Here is a 13,951-nt window from a genome sequence, read left to right as displayed (position 1 = left end):
AATTATTTTACATTTAACAGTATATTTTTTTCAAACCCATATCTTCTGCCTTGGAACCAATACTACGTGGTTCCAAGGCAGAAGAGCAGTAAGGGCTAGGGAATGGGGGTTAAGTGAATTGCCCAGGGTCACACAGCTAAGAAGTGTCTGAGGCCAGATTTGAACCTAGGACCTCTTCTCTCAAGACTTGGCTCTCAATTTACCGAGCTACGTAGCTGCTCACTAATATATATATTTAATGTAAAGTGAAGAGTAGCAAGGCTAGAAAAAGGCACAGATAAACAGGAGTGTTTTGAAAAACAGGTTGAATTTATTATATACTTGGAAAGAAAAGTAAGCTGTAGAGGGTAGAAATACTGTAGTTTCACAGACAATCTTCTGTTCTACTAGATATATGAAAATGCTTCCTTTTTTTGGTGGTAAGCTCAGAATTTAAAAAGATAAATAAAAAAGTAAAACATTTATTATTAGGGAATTTTTAAAAAGTCTTTGGTAATTTATATGACTATAAAATTTTAATTTTATTTTCAATTAAAATTCCTCTTCCACTCTCACCCCAACTTAAAAAAAGAAAAGAGAAAGAAAAACTTTGTAACAGATAGGCATAGTCAAGCAAAACAAATCCCCATATTGACCCTGTCTAACAATATGAGTCTCATCCTTCACCTCTCTCTCTGGAAGTTAGTGACATTTGTTATTGTCATTTCTCCAGAATCATGGTTGATAACTCCATTGAACATAGTTCTTAAGTGCTTCAAAGTTTATCTTTAGTGTGCTTGTCAAGTCAACAAGCCTTTAAATTCCTATTGTTGATTTTTTATTATAAAAATTGTTCTCTGTTCACTTCACTTTGTTAAATTCCTATAAGTCTCAGGTTTCTCTTTTATGATTTCTAACGGCACAGTAGTATTCCATAGTATATTGTAATTTGTTCAGCCATTCCCCACTGGGCATTCCTTTAGATGGGCAGTCCTTTAGAAAAATTCTTTACCCAGGGTCAGCCTGGATCAGTGGACATACAGTCCTGTACCAGACTCCTGTGTAAGCTATTTCAGCTTTGGAGAATCTATGTGTTTGTTCTCCACTGGCACAGCCTTTTAGAACATAGGAAACACTTGTGGAGAATATAGAAGAAACATCCACAAGTAAGGAGAATCAGGATAATTCAGTGCCACAAAATTAAGGATAAATTGAAATTTTCAAGAAGGGGTGGTTTGCAGTATCAAATGCTGCCGAGATCAAAGGTAGTAACTGAGGTTACTTGAGGCCTGGCTATTATGCTGGATGGTTGAAATAGTGGAAATGAAGGTCACTGCAGTTTAAGTTAAGGAACTGTTGAGAACCAGCTTGTTGGTGACTCAAAATGGAAGCTGACATCATTTTCATTTATGGTGAAAGGAATAGGCAACTTTCAGAGGTTTTCATGGCTTTTAAAAAATTCTTCCTCTACCATCTGTTTTCACTGATGTGGCATCACATCACTAAGAAACCTCTTAGGTTTGTGTCCTTAATGTACAGCAAATATTTTCCTTTAACAAACGAACAAGTGGCTTTAACTGGTACTCTGAAAGCTCCAGTGTAAATTGATCATACAACATACAGAGTTAGTTGACAGGGTTGACAGTTTTGCTTACTTATCTGGAAAGGGTTGAATGCTTTGTAACTATTGCATTAAAAGGGAAAGGAAACCTGTTCTCTCAACTTCCTGAGTTCATCTTTTAATAGTGGGGAGATTCTGGGTCCTGGGCCATATATATCAAAGTTGGACAGATCTGACAAGTAGTACCAAGTATGACCTCTCCATTTTACTCCACTTTCACAACTTGAATTTGATTTTTAATCCACTTAAATAAAGTACAGCCTAAAATTTCCATTTAAATGCCTTAGGAAGAGTGTAAATATTCTGTATGATAGCCTTAAATCTTACCTGTGGAAAGTTTCTGGATTTTGCAGGATTTTAGTCAAGGACTGAGTATTATCTGTATCTACCTAACCAGAGCTGATCCTTAGCAAAATTGTGAAGTAGCAGGAAGCTTATCCTTGGGGCTCCCACCTCCTTTTTTATTACCCTTTACCTCATCCCATTAGAACTTCTACTTTGCTCTATTTCCCTTCTCTATCTAAATCTACCTATAGGTAGTTGTTATGTAGTAAAGAATTTACACTAATTCACACACATATAAGCAACTGGTGAGAACTTACTGTGCTTGCCCTTTGGGATTATTTTAGTTTGATAGAAAACAATCCTTTAACTCATAGGAACAAACTTTTAATGAAGTTTATTTATGTATCTGTGACAGGCTAAGTTATCTTGGCAGACTCTGGACCTTCCATGAATTTATTTCACATAATTTCATATAAATAACTGCCTATTTCAAATGTAAAGCCACCCCTACACCTGTCTCCTTTAATAGTAGATGATAACTGATGTTTATATAGTACTCTAAGGTTTTAAAAATATTTTCAGTATGTAATCTCATTTAAACCATAGTGTAAGAATGGGGGTAGGGAAGAAGATTTGGAACCCTGACATAAGGAAGAGAGAAAGTGAGTGACAGTTGATGAGCAAGAACTTCTGGGAGGAAAAATTTTGGTCCTGGGGGGTTGTTCTGAGGAGCCTTTAGACTTATTACCCGGGACCTTTATCACACACATGGAGTGGATAGAACTGGTTTTGGGGGGCTGAGTGCTGGGAGCCATCAGACCATGATGCCTTGACAGAGTCACAGGGTGGTAGCTGGGGAGACCACAGAGTGGTCCTTGGCGAGATGTGATTGCCCACTCAATTCCCCTTTACATGACCTCTTTCATCAATGCCCCTTATCTATGAATTGACATGATTATTATTCCTCCTTGTCTCAAAAGAAATATAATGCAAGAGCAAAACACCTGAACCCTAGTTCCCCAAAACATCACCAAAAGATCAGACCCTTAAACATCATGGGTTAACTTTTATTTAGGTACATAATTCCCAGCAAAACCGCAGCTACAGGCCAAGCCCAAAACTTTCCCACTCACAGAAACCTAATCTCATGAAGCCAGTACACAAATCAATCATAGAGACCCATACAATAAGTACATGTATATCAAGCTTCAGTATGCCTCAGTGACTCCATTACACAAATCAGTAACTCAGAAACTCGCTAGAAGCCCCCAGTCTAAATTTGAATTGTGTTCCCAGTACCCCTCAACCTCAATGATATGATTGTTGAATTGTCTTTTAAGAACTGCTGATTAATTATTCTGTTTTTATTAAAAGCAATAAGTAATTTTCCTTGATTGTTTGTAAGCTCAAAACTTCTCACAGGATAATGAGAAAATTAAGCCACTGTGACAAAATAATTTATCTTGTGTGTAACCTTTATTCTGTCTATAATCACAATACAAAAACATAGAATGTTAATTAAGTGATTTATTAAAAGTTAATGTATCACTTTTCCAATTATCTCTCTTTGATTATGTGTATTTGAGTGCCAAGAAAATAGGTATAAAAATAAAAACCAGGCACGGGAATGGGGGAGCAGCTATCAGATGCAAAGCAGTCCCATGGCCATAATGATTAAGCTGTCTTCCCTTTTTTATTTATTTTGACTGATTGTTCGCCACCTGTCGGGAAACCCTGGAATTGCAAGTGAGGCTGGACCTCACCTGTGGCAGCTGAGGGTTCCTCGAAGCCACCTGAGAAGATCTAGTCCCTAATTTCAACCCTACAGTTGACCTTTCCTTAATCTGATTCCTCCCACTACCTCACAACAGAGAAGAAGATATCTCAAACCCCCAAAAGGGGGAGCTATGGACTCTCAGGGAGAGAGCTCTGCTCCCTGCTCTTCCAGCCTCCTAGCCCCTGTCCCCTTGTAGTTGCTTAGGCCACTTAGTTATATAAATAATAATGGGCTTCAACTAGTTTGGGAAGGGCCAAAGAAGCTTGGGGTAGCAGAACCTTAGCTTCCCAAGTAATGGATCAGGTAGTGAAATATTAGGGTGACCTCTCCCCATCTTCCTTCTCCCAAGTTACCTGAATTCTTTTATTAAATAGTATAAGCAGTCAGATTCTTGTCAAGTCTATCAATTCAAGATAAAAGAGGATACTCCTTGAACTAGGATTAGATCTCAACAGGAGTATCTGAGGCCATTCCCTCTGTGGCTGAGTCCCATACTGGGGTCCACCTCCAGATCCTTTCTGAGGGAAAGGCATGGAAGACATCCACAAGTGGAGCTGACAGGGGAGAGTGACATCAAATTCCCTCAGCCATTTCCTCAAGGGGCACAATGTGATAACTGACAGCCTATTATCACAGGGGAAAGGGAGAGAGACAGTTACTTCACCCATACTAGCTTGGGCTCCCTCCCACCCTATTCCTGTTCCTATAACCCTCTCAACACTTTACTGATACACCACCAACCACTCCAGGGAATATCCATTTTTACAACAGCAACTTGTGAAGTAGATGCTACAGGTATTGTTATTCTAGCTTTATATATGAGAAAACTTTCTCTTGGAAGGAATGAGTAACTTGCCCATAGTCACATAGTAAGTGGAATATAAACTCCTTTTTATCTGGAGTCCTAACACAATACCTTGCAAATCATAGAGACTTAGATTACAATGTGTCGCTTGTTAGGCCTTCCTGACTTCTAAACCTACCACTATTTCCACTATTCCATCCTGCATCAATATTACTTAGGAAACTTGGAAAAAGTCATTTTCAATCAGTCACTTAGCACTGCAGCCATATCTAATCCAGCCTCCATTTCTTGCCCATTCTGATCACATCAGAAAGAGCTTCAATTAGGTACAAGTAAGTAGGGTTGAATATAGCTTAGGTCTCACTGAATGTTAGTATGATAGAATTATGGAAAAGAAGAGATTGTAGGAACATAGATTTAGAACTGGAAAGTGCCTACAAATACCCTTGCCCAACCCTTTCATCTTATAGATGAGAAAACTGAGGACCAGAGAAGTTAACTAAATATCTTACTCCAAATCTTTCAGGTGGTGTGTGGCAGAATAGGGATCAAATGTGTCTTCTGGCTCCAGATCCAACTTGTGCTCCATTAACCTGGTTTCCCTAATAGATCATCTATTTTCTTATTTAATCTCATTTTAAAGATAAGGAAAAAGAAGCCTGTTGAAGTGAACTAATTTATATTCAAACAGATATTAAACCAATTGTTAAGAATGTTGCAAAGAGAATTCCTAAATGTAGTGGAAGGTTACACACTTTTGTATTTCCTTGATCCTAGGCAACATGAAGGAATTATAGCATAAATTGTTAGTGTTAATGGTGTTTACCACTTCTTTAGCACGTAGACTACTGAATTTATTGTCAAAGTATCCAGATTCAGAACCTGATTCTGCCACTCACTACCCATATCACTTTGGACAAATAATTTTCTGTAAAAAGAGGTTTCAGCCAGTTTTTTCCTATAAGTTTTTTTTCCCCTTTTGCCCTACCCTTAAGCAACTATAGTCTATATCAAGCAATTGGATTTTCAATGTCTACATTTACAGGAAAATCATGTGGGTTCCCTATATTCCCTACACTATTTTCTTTATCAGCATTTCACAGAATAAGAGTTACTGAGTTCAGAGTTTGAAAGGACTTTTCAGAAACATTTATTCCAACCCATACCTGGAAAAGTATCTCCTGAACTATCTAATAAGTGATCATCTAGCCTTTGCTTGAAAAGCTAAAGTGAAAGGGAACCTAGGGCTTCTCTCTCTCATTCTGTCCATACTTTTTTTTCTTGTTTTTCTTTTCTCTTTTTTGTAAAATTATATATGACTCTTTGTAGCTTCCATTTTTTGCTTCTAGTTCTTCCATCTGAGGCCAAGGATAACAAATCTACTTCTTTTCATGTCATAGCCTCACAAATACTTGAAAATAGCCACCCTATCTCCTCCCTTTTCTCTCCACCCCTCCAAACCAATCTTCTCAAGGCTAAACATTCAAATTCCTTCAACCAGCCTTTATGGACTCAAGGCTCTTTGATGGATTTCTGATCTTAGTGTGAATATTCTTCTATTAAAATGAAATACAACCCACCTACCCATATCCTTTCATTCTATATGAGTCTTTCCTTTGTTCTTTATACACTCCACAGATGCTCAACTCAGTTGGCTGAAGGACTTCCTCAAGGGTACCAGAGAAGACCTCTCAGTTTATTTGTGTTTCTTCTTATCAGATCTCATGACAGGCCTATTTTCTTGTCTAATATAAATTGCACCAATGAATTTCCTCTCTTCTTGGGCATGGGTCATCACTGGGAATTCCTGTGATTTACTTGTTGCATTGCTATTTGGGCCACGTGCAACTTTTAATTCGTCACAGTGAGACATCTGAAGATTTATAGCTGCAGAGCATCATGTTGAAAAGATGGCTTTGAAATGAGGGGATGCCCATCAATTGGGGAATGGCTGAACAAATTGTGGTATATGTTGGTGATGGAATACTATTGTGCTAAAAGGAATAATAAAGTGGAGGAATTCCATGGGGACTGGAACGACCTCCAGGAAGTGATGCAGAGTGAGAGGAGCAGAACCAGGAGAACATTGTACACAGAGACTAATACACTGTGGTATAATCGAACGTAATGGACTTCTCCATTAGTGGCGGTGTAATGTCCCTGAACAACTTGCAGGGATCCAGGAGAAAAAAACACTATTCATAAGCAGAGGAAAAACTGTGGGAGTAGAAACACCGAGGAAAAACAACTGCCTGACTACAGCGGTTGAGGGGACATGACAGAGGAGAGACTCTAAACGAACACTCTAATGCAAATATTAACAACATGGCAATGGGCTCGAATGAAGAACACATGTGATACCCAGTGGAATCACGCGTTGGCTACGGGTGGTGGGAGGGAGGAAAAGAAAATTATCTTTGTCTTTAATGAATAATGAATGGAAATGATCAAATAAAATATAAAATTAAAAAAAAAAGAAAAGATGGCTTTGGGAGTGAGAAGCAGCTTGGGCTTATAAGAAGCTCTGCCCATTTGTATGGTGTCATACTATTAAAATGCTTTCTTAAGTGGATAAAGTTTATTATCTATATGAGTTTTCATTATTATAATAAGAGGGGTAGATTCTGCCACTATGTATGTAGTGCCCAAATCTGGAATCATGAGGAACTATTTAATGGCATTTTATTAACATAAGACTGTAAGCTCTAGGGGCAGTTATGGGTTTTTTAAATTGCTCCGTGTCTTGCCAAAGTGCAGCTCAGCTTTCAGATGGTTTAATAAATGCCTTATGATAACCTATGTACATGTCCTTTTAGCTCTAGCTCAGACATCATAAGAGACCTCATAGAGGAAAAGGAGTTTTCAGAAACAAGGTAAGTATTCATAGTCACTTCTCTGAATACTTCAGTGGATCTGTTAAAAGAGTTTTCTTTATCTCTCCCTCTGTCCCTTTATGAGAGAGATTTCTCAATAAGAATCAGTAACTGACAGCCTCTGTGAGCTAGTGGAGAAGGTTCCATTACCTAGGAGACAGAGGAGGAGTTAAGTAAAGGAGCAATTTTTACAGAGTCTTTTGTCTCTGGGTTCCCTAGAGAGAGGAGTCTGTCTCTGTGTCTCTGAGACGGTCAGTTGAGACCAACTGACAGTTGGGGATAGAGAAAACGGATTTAAGGCCTTAACAGCCTGTAAGGAGGTGGTAGGTGATTAATGCTTGTAGATCTGCTTAGGTAGTTAGATAGTGAATATAATTTTAATTAGATAGTATAGAGAACTTAGGCCTGAGCCAGGCAGAAGCACCTGCCCTTGAAGGCAGTTAGATTTAAGGGTTTTTAGAAATCTTTAGTTAGCATTGGGATTTTAGATATAGTTATAAGATTACTCTCGGTTTCCTCCTTTCAATCTCCTATCTGAACTTTCCTGAAAATAAACTAATTGTTTTGTCTGCTCTCCTGACCTTTGTTCAAACTCCTACCAAAACTTTTAACACTCCACAGCTTGGCAAACCAGGTAGGAGTTTGATTCATCTATTGATCTTCTGTTCTTTTCAATATTAGAAAAAGGATAGAAGTGTAACCATGGTGCTTGATATCATAGCACAGTTAGTGTAGGAGGAGGTGCCACTTTACCTTAAATAACTCCCACTACTGGGGACCTTCACTGAGATTTTACATCTTACCATTTTGGATTGTCTCTGGTTAGTATTGCTTATGTGAGAGTATTTGTGCTGTCTGCATTGTTTCAAAGATACCAATTATATCAAGTATTTAGTTTTAATTCTTATTTTTTTAATTTTTTTTAATTTTTAGCAAGAAAAGGAAACAACTGAAAGATAATGGAGACTAGAGTTGCATATCTTAAGGATTTCATCTCTCAATTGATTAAAACTGAACAAAAACAAAATGAAACTATCTCTAAAGTTGCTCAACTTGAAGATAGTATCTCTCAAATGGCTAAAACTATTATGCAACAAAATGAAACTATCTCTTGCTTGACCCAACCTGCCTCTCCTACTGTTTCTAATTCTCCCCCTAAGGCAGCTAAAACCAAAAGAAAGAAGATACAAACCTTAGCCTACTCCCTTTAAGAGAAGTAGTGACTTTTAATCCTAAGAAAGATGGTAACTATTGGGCGTCAAAGACCATTTACCCTTCAGGATATTGAGGGATTTAAGTGAAGCTCCCCTTCTTTTGAGGAGGAGTCTATAGCAGTTATAAAAAAGCTAGAAACAATTTGTAGGCAATTCAGTCCAACCTGGGTTGATTTTGAAAATCTAGATGAATTACTGACTCAAAAGGGAAAAAAGATAAAGTTATCAGACTTATAAATGATGCTAATTGGAGAATGCACTCAGTTTGTTGGCCTTCTATTGACCCTCATTGGGACTTTAACGATCCCCAGGACTGAAAGATTATGTCAGGTTAGGGAGGCAGTACTTACTGCAATGAGAGCTTGTTCTGGTAGAACTGGTACCTGGACAAAAATTGAAAAGTTAAAACAAGAGATAGTAGAAAATCCTTCATCGTTCATGGACAGACTTATAGAACTGGGAGGAAGGTAAATAGACATAGATTTGACCAGAGAAAGACATATTAGACAATAGAGAAGGCAGTTTGCAAAAAATTGTTGCAAGGTTATCAGGGACTATTTCAAAACCAGTTGTCCTAACTGGATGAATATGGAACTTGATGAATGAAGGAGAGTGGAAATATATGTATATAATGGTCATAATAAAATGAAAGATCCCAATGATCGTGACTTAGTAGATCTATTAAGAAAGGAGATAAAAGTATTAAAGGGAAAAAATGATAAATTTGAAAAGGGAGATCCTTTGAAAAGGAAAGTTTTGGGGTATCAATGAGTCTCATGCGAGAATATACAAACTAGAGATCAACTTGTTACTTAAGCGGAAAAAGGGGACACTGATAAATTGTAGGTGCTAGAATCAAATGTTCAGTAATTTTAGAAATAATGCTGGGAACTTTATGAATAACTATTCTAGGAACAACAACAATGTTAGAAATAATAATAATAAATGCAACCTTCTCAGATCACAGTGCAATGAAAATAATAATAAGGGTATAAAGAGAGGTAAATAAAAAATTAATTGGAAATTAAACAATATAATTCTCCAAAATGGGTTAGTTAAAGAACAAATCATAGAAACAATAATTTCATTGAAGAAAATGACAGTGATGAGACATTCTTTCAAAATCTATGGGATGTAGTCAAAGCAGTACTCGGGAGGAAATTTATATCCTTGAATTCATAGATTAACAAAGTAGGGAGGGCAGAGGTCAATGAATTTATTGGGCATGCAAATTAAAAAACTAGAAAGTCAACAAATTAAAAATCCTCAAATGCAAACTAAATTAGAGATCCTAAAAATCAAAGGAGAAATTAATAAAATTGAAAGTCAAAGAACTATTGATTTAATAAATAAGACTAGAAGCTGGCACTTTGAAAAAAAAAACAAATAAAATAGACAAAGTACTGGTCAATCTAATTTAAAAAAGGAAAGAAGAAAACCAAATTGATAGTATCCAAGATGAAAAGGGAGACCTCACCTCTAATGAAGAGGAAATTAAGGCAATCATTAAAACCTATTATGCCCAATTATATGGCAATAAATATGGCAATCTAGGTGATATGGATGACTATTTACAAAAATATAAATTGCCCCGATTAATAGAGGAAGAAATAGAATACTTAACCCCATATCAGAAAAAGAAATTGAACAAGCCATCAAAGAACTTCATAAGAAAAAATCCCTAGGACCAGATGGATTCACAAGTGAATTCTATCAAACATTCAAAGAACAATTAATTCCTATATTATACAAACTATTTGACAGAATAAGCTAAGAAGGAGTTCTACCAAATTCCTTTTATGACACAAATATGGTACTGATTCCAAAGCCAGGCAGGTCAAAAACAGAGAAAGAAAACTACAAACCTATCTCCCTAAATGAACATAGATGCAAAAATCTTAACTAGGATACTAGCAAAAAGACTCCAGCAAGTGATCAAAAACGCTATTCATTATGACCAGGTAGGATTTATACCAGGAATGTAAGGATGGTTCAATATTAGGAAAACCATCCACATAATTGACCATATTAACAAGCAAACCAATAAAAATCACATGATTATTTTAATAGATACAGAAAAAGCCTTTGACAAAATACAACACTCATTCCTATTGGAAACACTAGAAAGCATAGGGATAGAAGGGCCTTTCCTAAAGATAACAAACAGTATATATCTAAAACCATCAGCAAACATCATTTGCAATGGGGATAAACTAGAAGCCTTCCCAATAAGATCAGTAGTGAAACAAGGATGCCCATTATCACCTCTATTATTTAACATTGCACTAGAAACCCTAGCAGTAGCAATTAGAGAAGGAAAAAAAATTGAAGGTATTAAAATAGGCAATGAGGAGACCAAGCTACCACTCTTTGCAGATAATATGATGGTCTATTTAAAGAATCTTAGAGAATCAACTAAAAAGCTAGTTGAAATAATCATCAATTTTAGAAAAGTTGCAGGATACAAAATAAACCTGCATAAGTCATCAGCATTTCTATATATCTCTAACACATCTCAGCAGCAAGAATTAGAAAGAGAAATTCCATTTAAAATCACCCTAGACAATATAAAATACTTAGGAATCTATCTGCCAAGACAAACACAGGAACTATATGAACACAACTTCAAAACACTCTCCACACAATTAAAACTAGATCTAAACAATTGGAAAAACTTTGATTGCTCATGGGTAGGAAGAGCTAACATAATAAAAATGACAATCCTACCCAAATTAATTTACTTATTTAGTGCCATACCCATTGAACTACCAAAAAACTTTTTTACTGTATTAGAAAAAACCATAACAAAATTCATTTGGAAGAACAAAAGACCAAGGAAATCCAGGGAAATAATGAAAAAAATGCAAAGGAAGGTGGCCATGCAGTCCCAGATCTCAAACTATACTATAAAGCAGTGGTCATCCAAACAATGTGGTACTGACTAAGAGACAAAAAGGAGGATCAGAGGAATAGACTTGGGGTAAGTGACCTCAGCAAGACAGTCTATGATAAACCCAAAGATCCCAGCTTTTGGGACCAAAACCCACTATTTGATAAAAACTGCTGGGAAAATTGGAAGACAGTATGGGAGAGATTAGGTTTGGATCAACATCTCACACCCTACACCAAGATAAACTCAGAATGGGTGAATGACTTGAATATAAAGAAGGAAACTATAAGCAAATTAGGTGATCGCAGAATAGCATACATGTCAAATCTTTGGGAAAGGAAAGATTTTAAGACCCAGCAAGAGTTAGAAAAAAATCACAAAATGTTAAAGAAGTAATTTTGATTACATCAAATTAAAAAGTTTTTGTAGAAACAAAACCAATGGGACGAAAATTAGAAGGGAAGCAACAAATTGGGAAAAATCTTCAGAACAAAAACCTCTGACAAAGGTCTAATTACTCAAATTTATAAAGAGCTAAATCAATTGTACAAAAATTCAAGCCATTTTCCAGTTGATAAATGGGCAAAGGACATGGCAGTTTTCAGCCAAAGAAATCAAAACTACAATAAGCACATGAAAAATTTGTGTTCTTATTCTTTCATAATCAGAGAGATGCAAATCAAAACAACTCTGAGTTATCACCTCACACCTAGCAGATTGGCTAACATGACAGCAAAGGAAAGTAATGAATGCTGGAGGGGATGTGGTAAAGTTGGGACATTAATGCACTGCTGGTGTTGTGAATTAATCCAACCATTCTGGAGGGCAATTTGGAACTATGCCTAAAGGGCGCTAAAAGGCTGTCTGCCCTTTGATCCAGCCATAGCACTGCTGGGTTTGTACCCCCAAGAGATAATAAGGAAAAACATGTATGTACAAAAATATTCATAGCTGCACTCTTTGTGTTGGCAAAAAAATTGGAAAATATGGGGCTGCCCTTCAGTTGGGGAATGACTGAACAAATTGTGGTATATGTTGGTGACTATTGTGCTCAAAGGAATAATAAAGTGGAGGAATTCCATGGGAACTGGAACAACCTCCAGGAAGTGATACAGAGCGAAAGGAGCAGAACCAGGAGAATATTGTACACAGAGACGGATACACTGTGGTACAATCGAATGTAATAGACTTCCCATTAGTGGCAATGCAGTGATCCTGAACAACTGGGAGGGATCTATGAGAAAGAACACTATCCACATTCAGAGGAAAAACTATGGTAGTAGAAACACAGAAGAAAAACAACTGCTTGATCACATGGGTCGATGGGGATATGATTTGGGATGTAGACTCTAAATGATCATCCTAGTGCAAACATCAACATGGAAATAGGTTCTGATCAAGGACACATGTAAAACCCAGTGGAATTGTGCATTGGCTATGGGAAGGGTTGGGAAAAGGGAAGGGAGGGAAAGAATATGATTCTTGTAACCAAGGAATAATGTTCTAAATTGACTAAATAAAATTTTCCAGAAAAAATTGCATGCTAAAACACAGTACCAGATGGGTTAAAAAAAAACAAAATAATAACAACAACATAAGCAATTTCAGAAATAACAATTATGGGAATGATAGAAGCAATAACCAAAATGAGGCAAAGGACTTGTTATAATATATCTGTAATGGGGCACATCCACACAATAGCCAAAATGTAAATACTCAATAAGAGTAATCTAAGAGGAGTGCACATGGACCTTTATGAATGTTTGACAGGGGAGAAGGGTCTCTGGAATCAGAGTAAAACATTTGATTTTCAAGATACAGATATAATAACACCAGTCATACCAGTCCATTCTCCCCTCGATGGACCCTAACTGTCAAAACTGCTCCTTCATTTAACTCCTCCTCCATCTCCTAGGTAATGGAACCTTCCCCACTTCCTCACTGAGGCTGTCAGTTGAACTGACTTATTGAGAAATCTCCCTCTTAAAGGGACAGAGGGACAGTATTCCTCCTGAGATCCTTTGGGAGAGTATTCTCCCAAATGGATCTTACAAACAAATCTATCTTATAGTCTATATTCAGAACAGGGAGAAAGAAAGAGAGAAAGAAAGCAAAGCAAAGCAAATCTTGCAACATGCAAGTCTCAAATTATATACAATTATAAATATTTACAGTTACAGCATCACAATTCTTACTGTAGTATACAGCAATAAGAACCTATTCTTATTATACTGTACAGAAATAAGAACCTAAAGATATCAATCCAAATTCACCTCGTAGTTACTATGTACAAAAATAATAAATAAACAAGAACCTTATATACACATTGGTAGGAGTTTGAACAAAGATCAGGAGAGCAGTTTGGTAAAACACAAAACAATTAGGTTACTCCAAGGAAAGGTTCAGATAGGAAATAGAAAGGAGGAAAGTGAGAGTATAACTTATACTCATAACTAGCTAAATCCAAAACCTACCTAAACATTTCTAAAAAACCCTAATCTATGTGC

At 36.7% G+C, this 13,951-nt stretch overlaps 1 protein-coding gene across 5 annotated transcripts in view; it reads left to right on the top strand.

Annotated features, from left to right (window-relative positions):
* The window catches only part of RAD18 (RAD18 E3 ubiquitin protein ligase), a 139,109-nt gene that overhangs the window by 108,832 nt on the left and 16,326 nt on the right, over positions 1–13,951 (top strand). For 2 of the 5 annotated variants that reach the window (XM_016424473.2, XM_016424475.2), the window contains exon 12: positions 7,284–7,340. The exons of 2 other annotated variants lie outside the window; for them this stretch is intronic. In XM_016424473.2, the coding sequence (XP_016279959.1) occupies positions 7,284–7,340 (57 nt within the window). The remainder of the gene's footprint in view (positions 1–7,283; positions 7,341–13,951) is intronic. One more of the 5 variants, XM_016424474.2, reaches the window with a different exon arrangement.

This window comes from Monodelphis domestica, chromosome 7, assembly GCF_027887165.1.
Source record: "Monodelphis domestica isolate mMonDom1 chromosome 7, mMonDom1.pri, whole genome shotgun sequence".
Classification (NCBI taxonomy): Eukaryota; Metazoa; Chordata; class Mammalia; order Didelphimorphia; family Didelphidae; genus Monodelphis; species Monodelphis domestica.
Note: the sequence above shows the minus strand (reverse complement) of the source record. Positions and strands in the feature narration are given on the sequence as shown.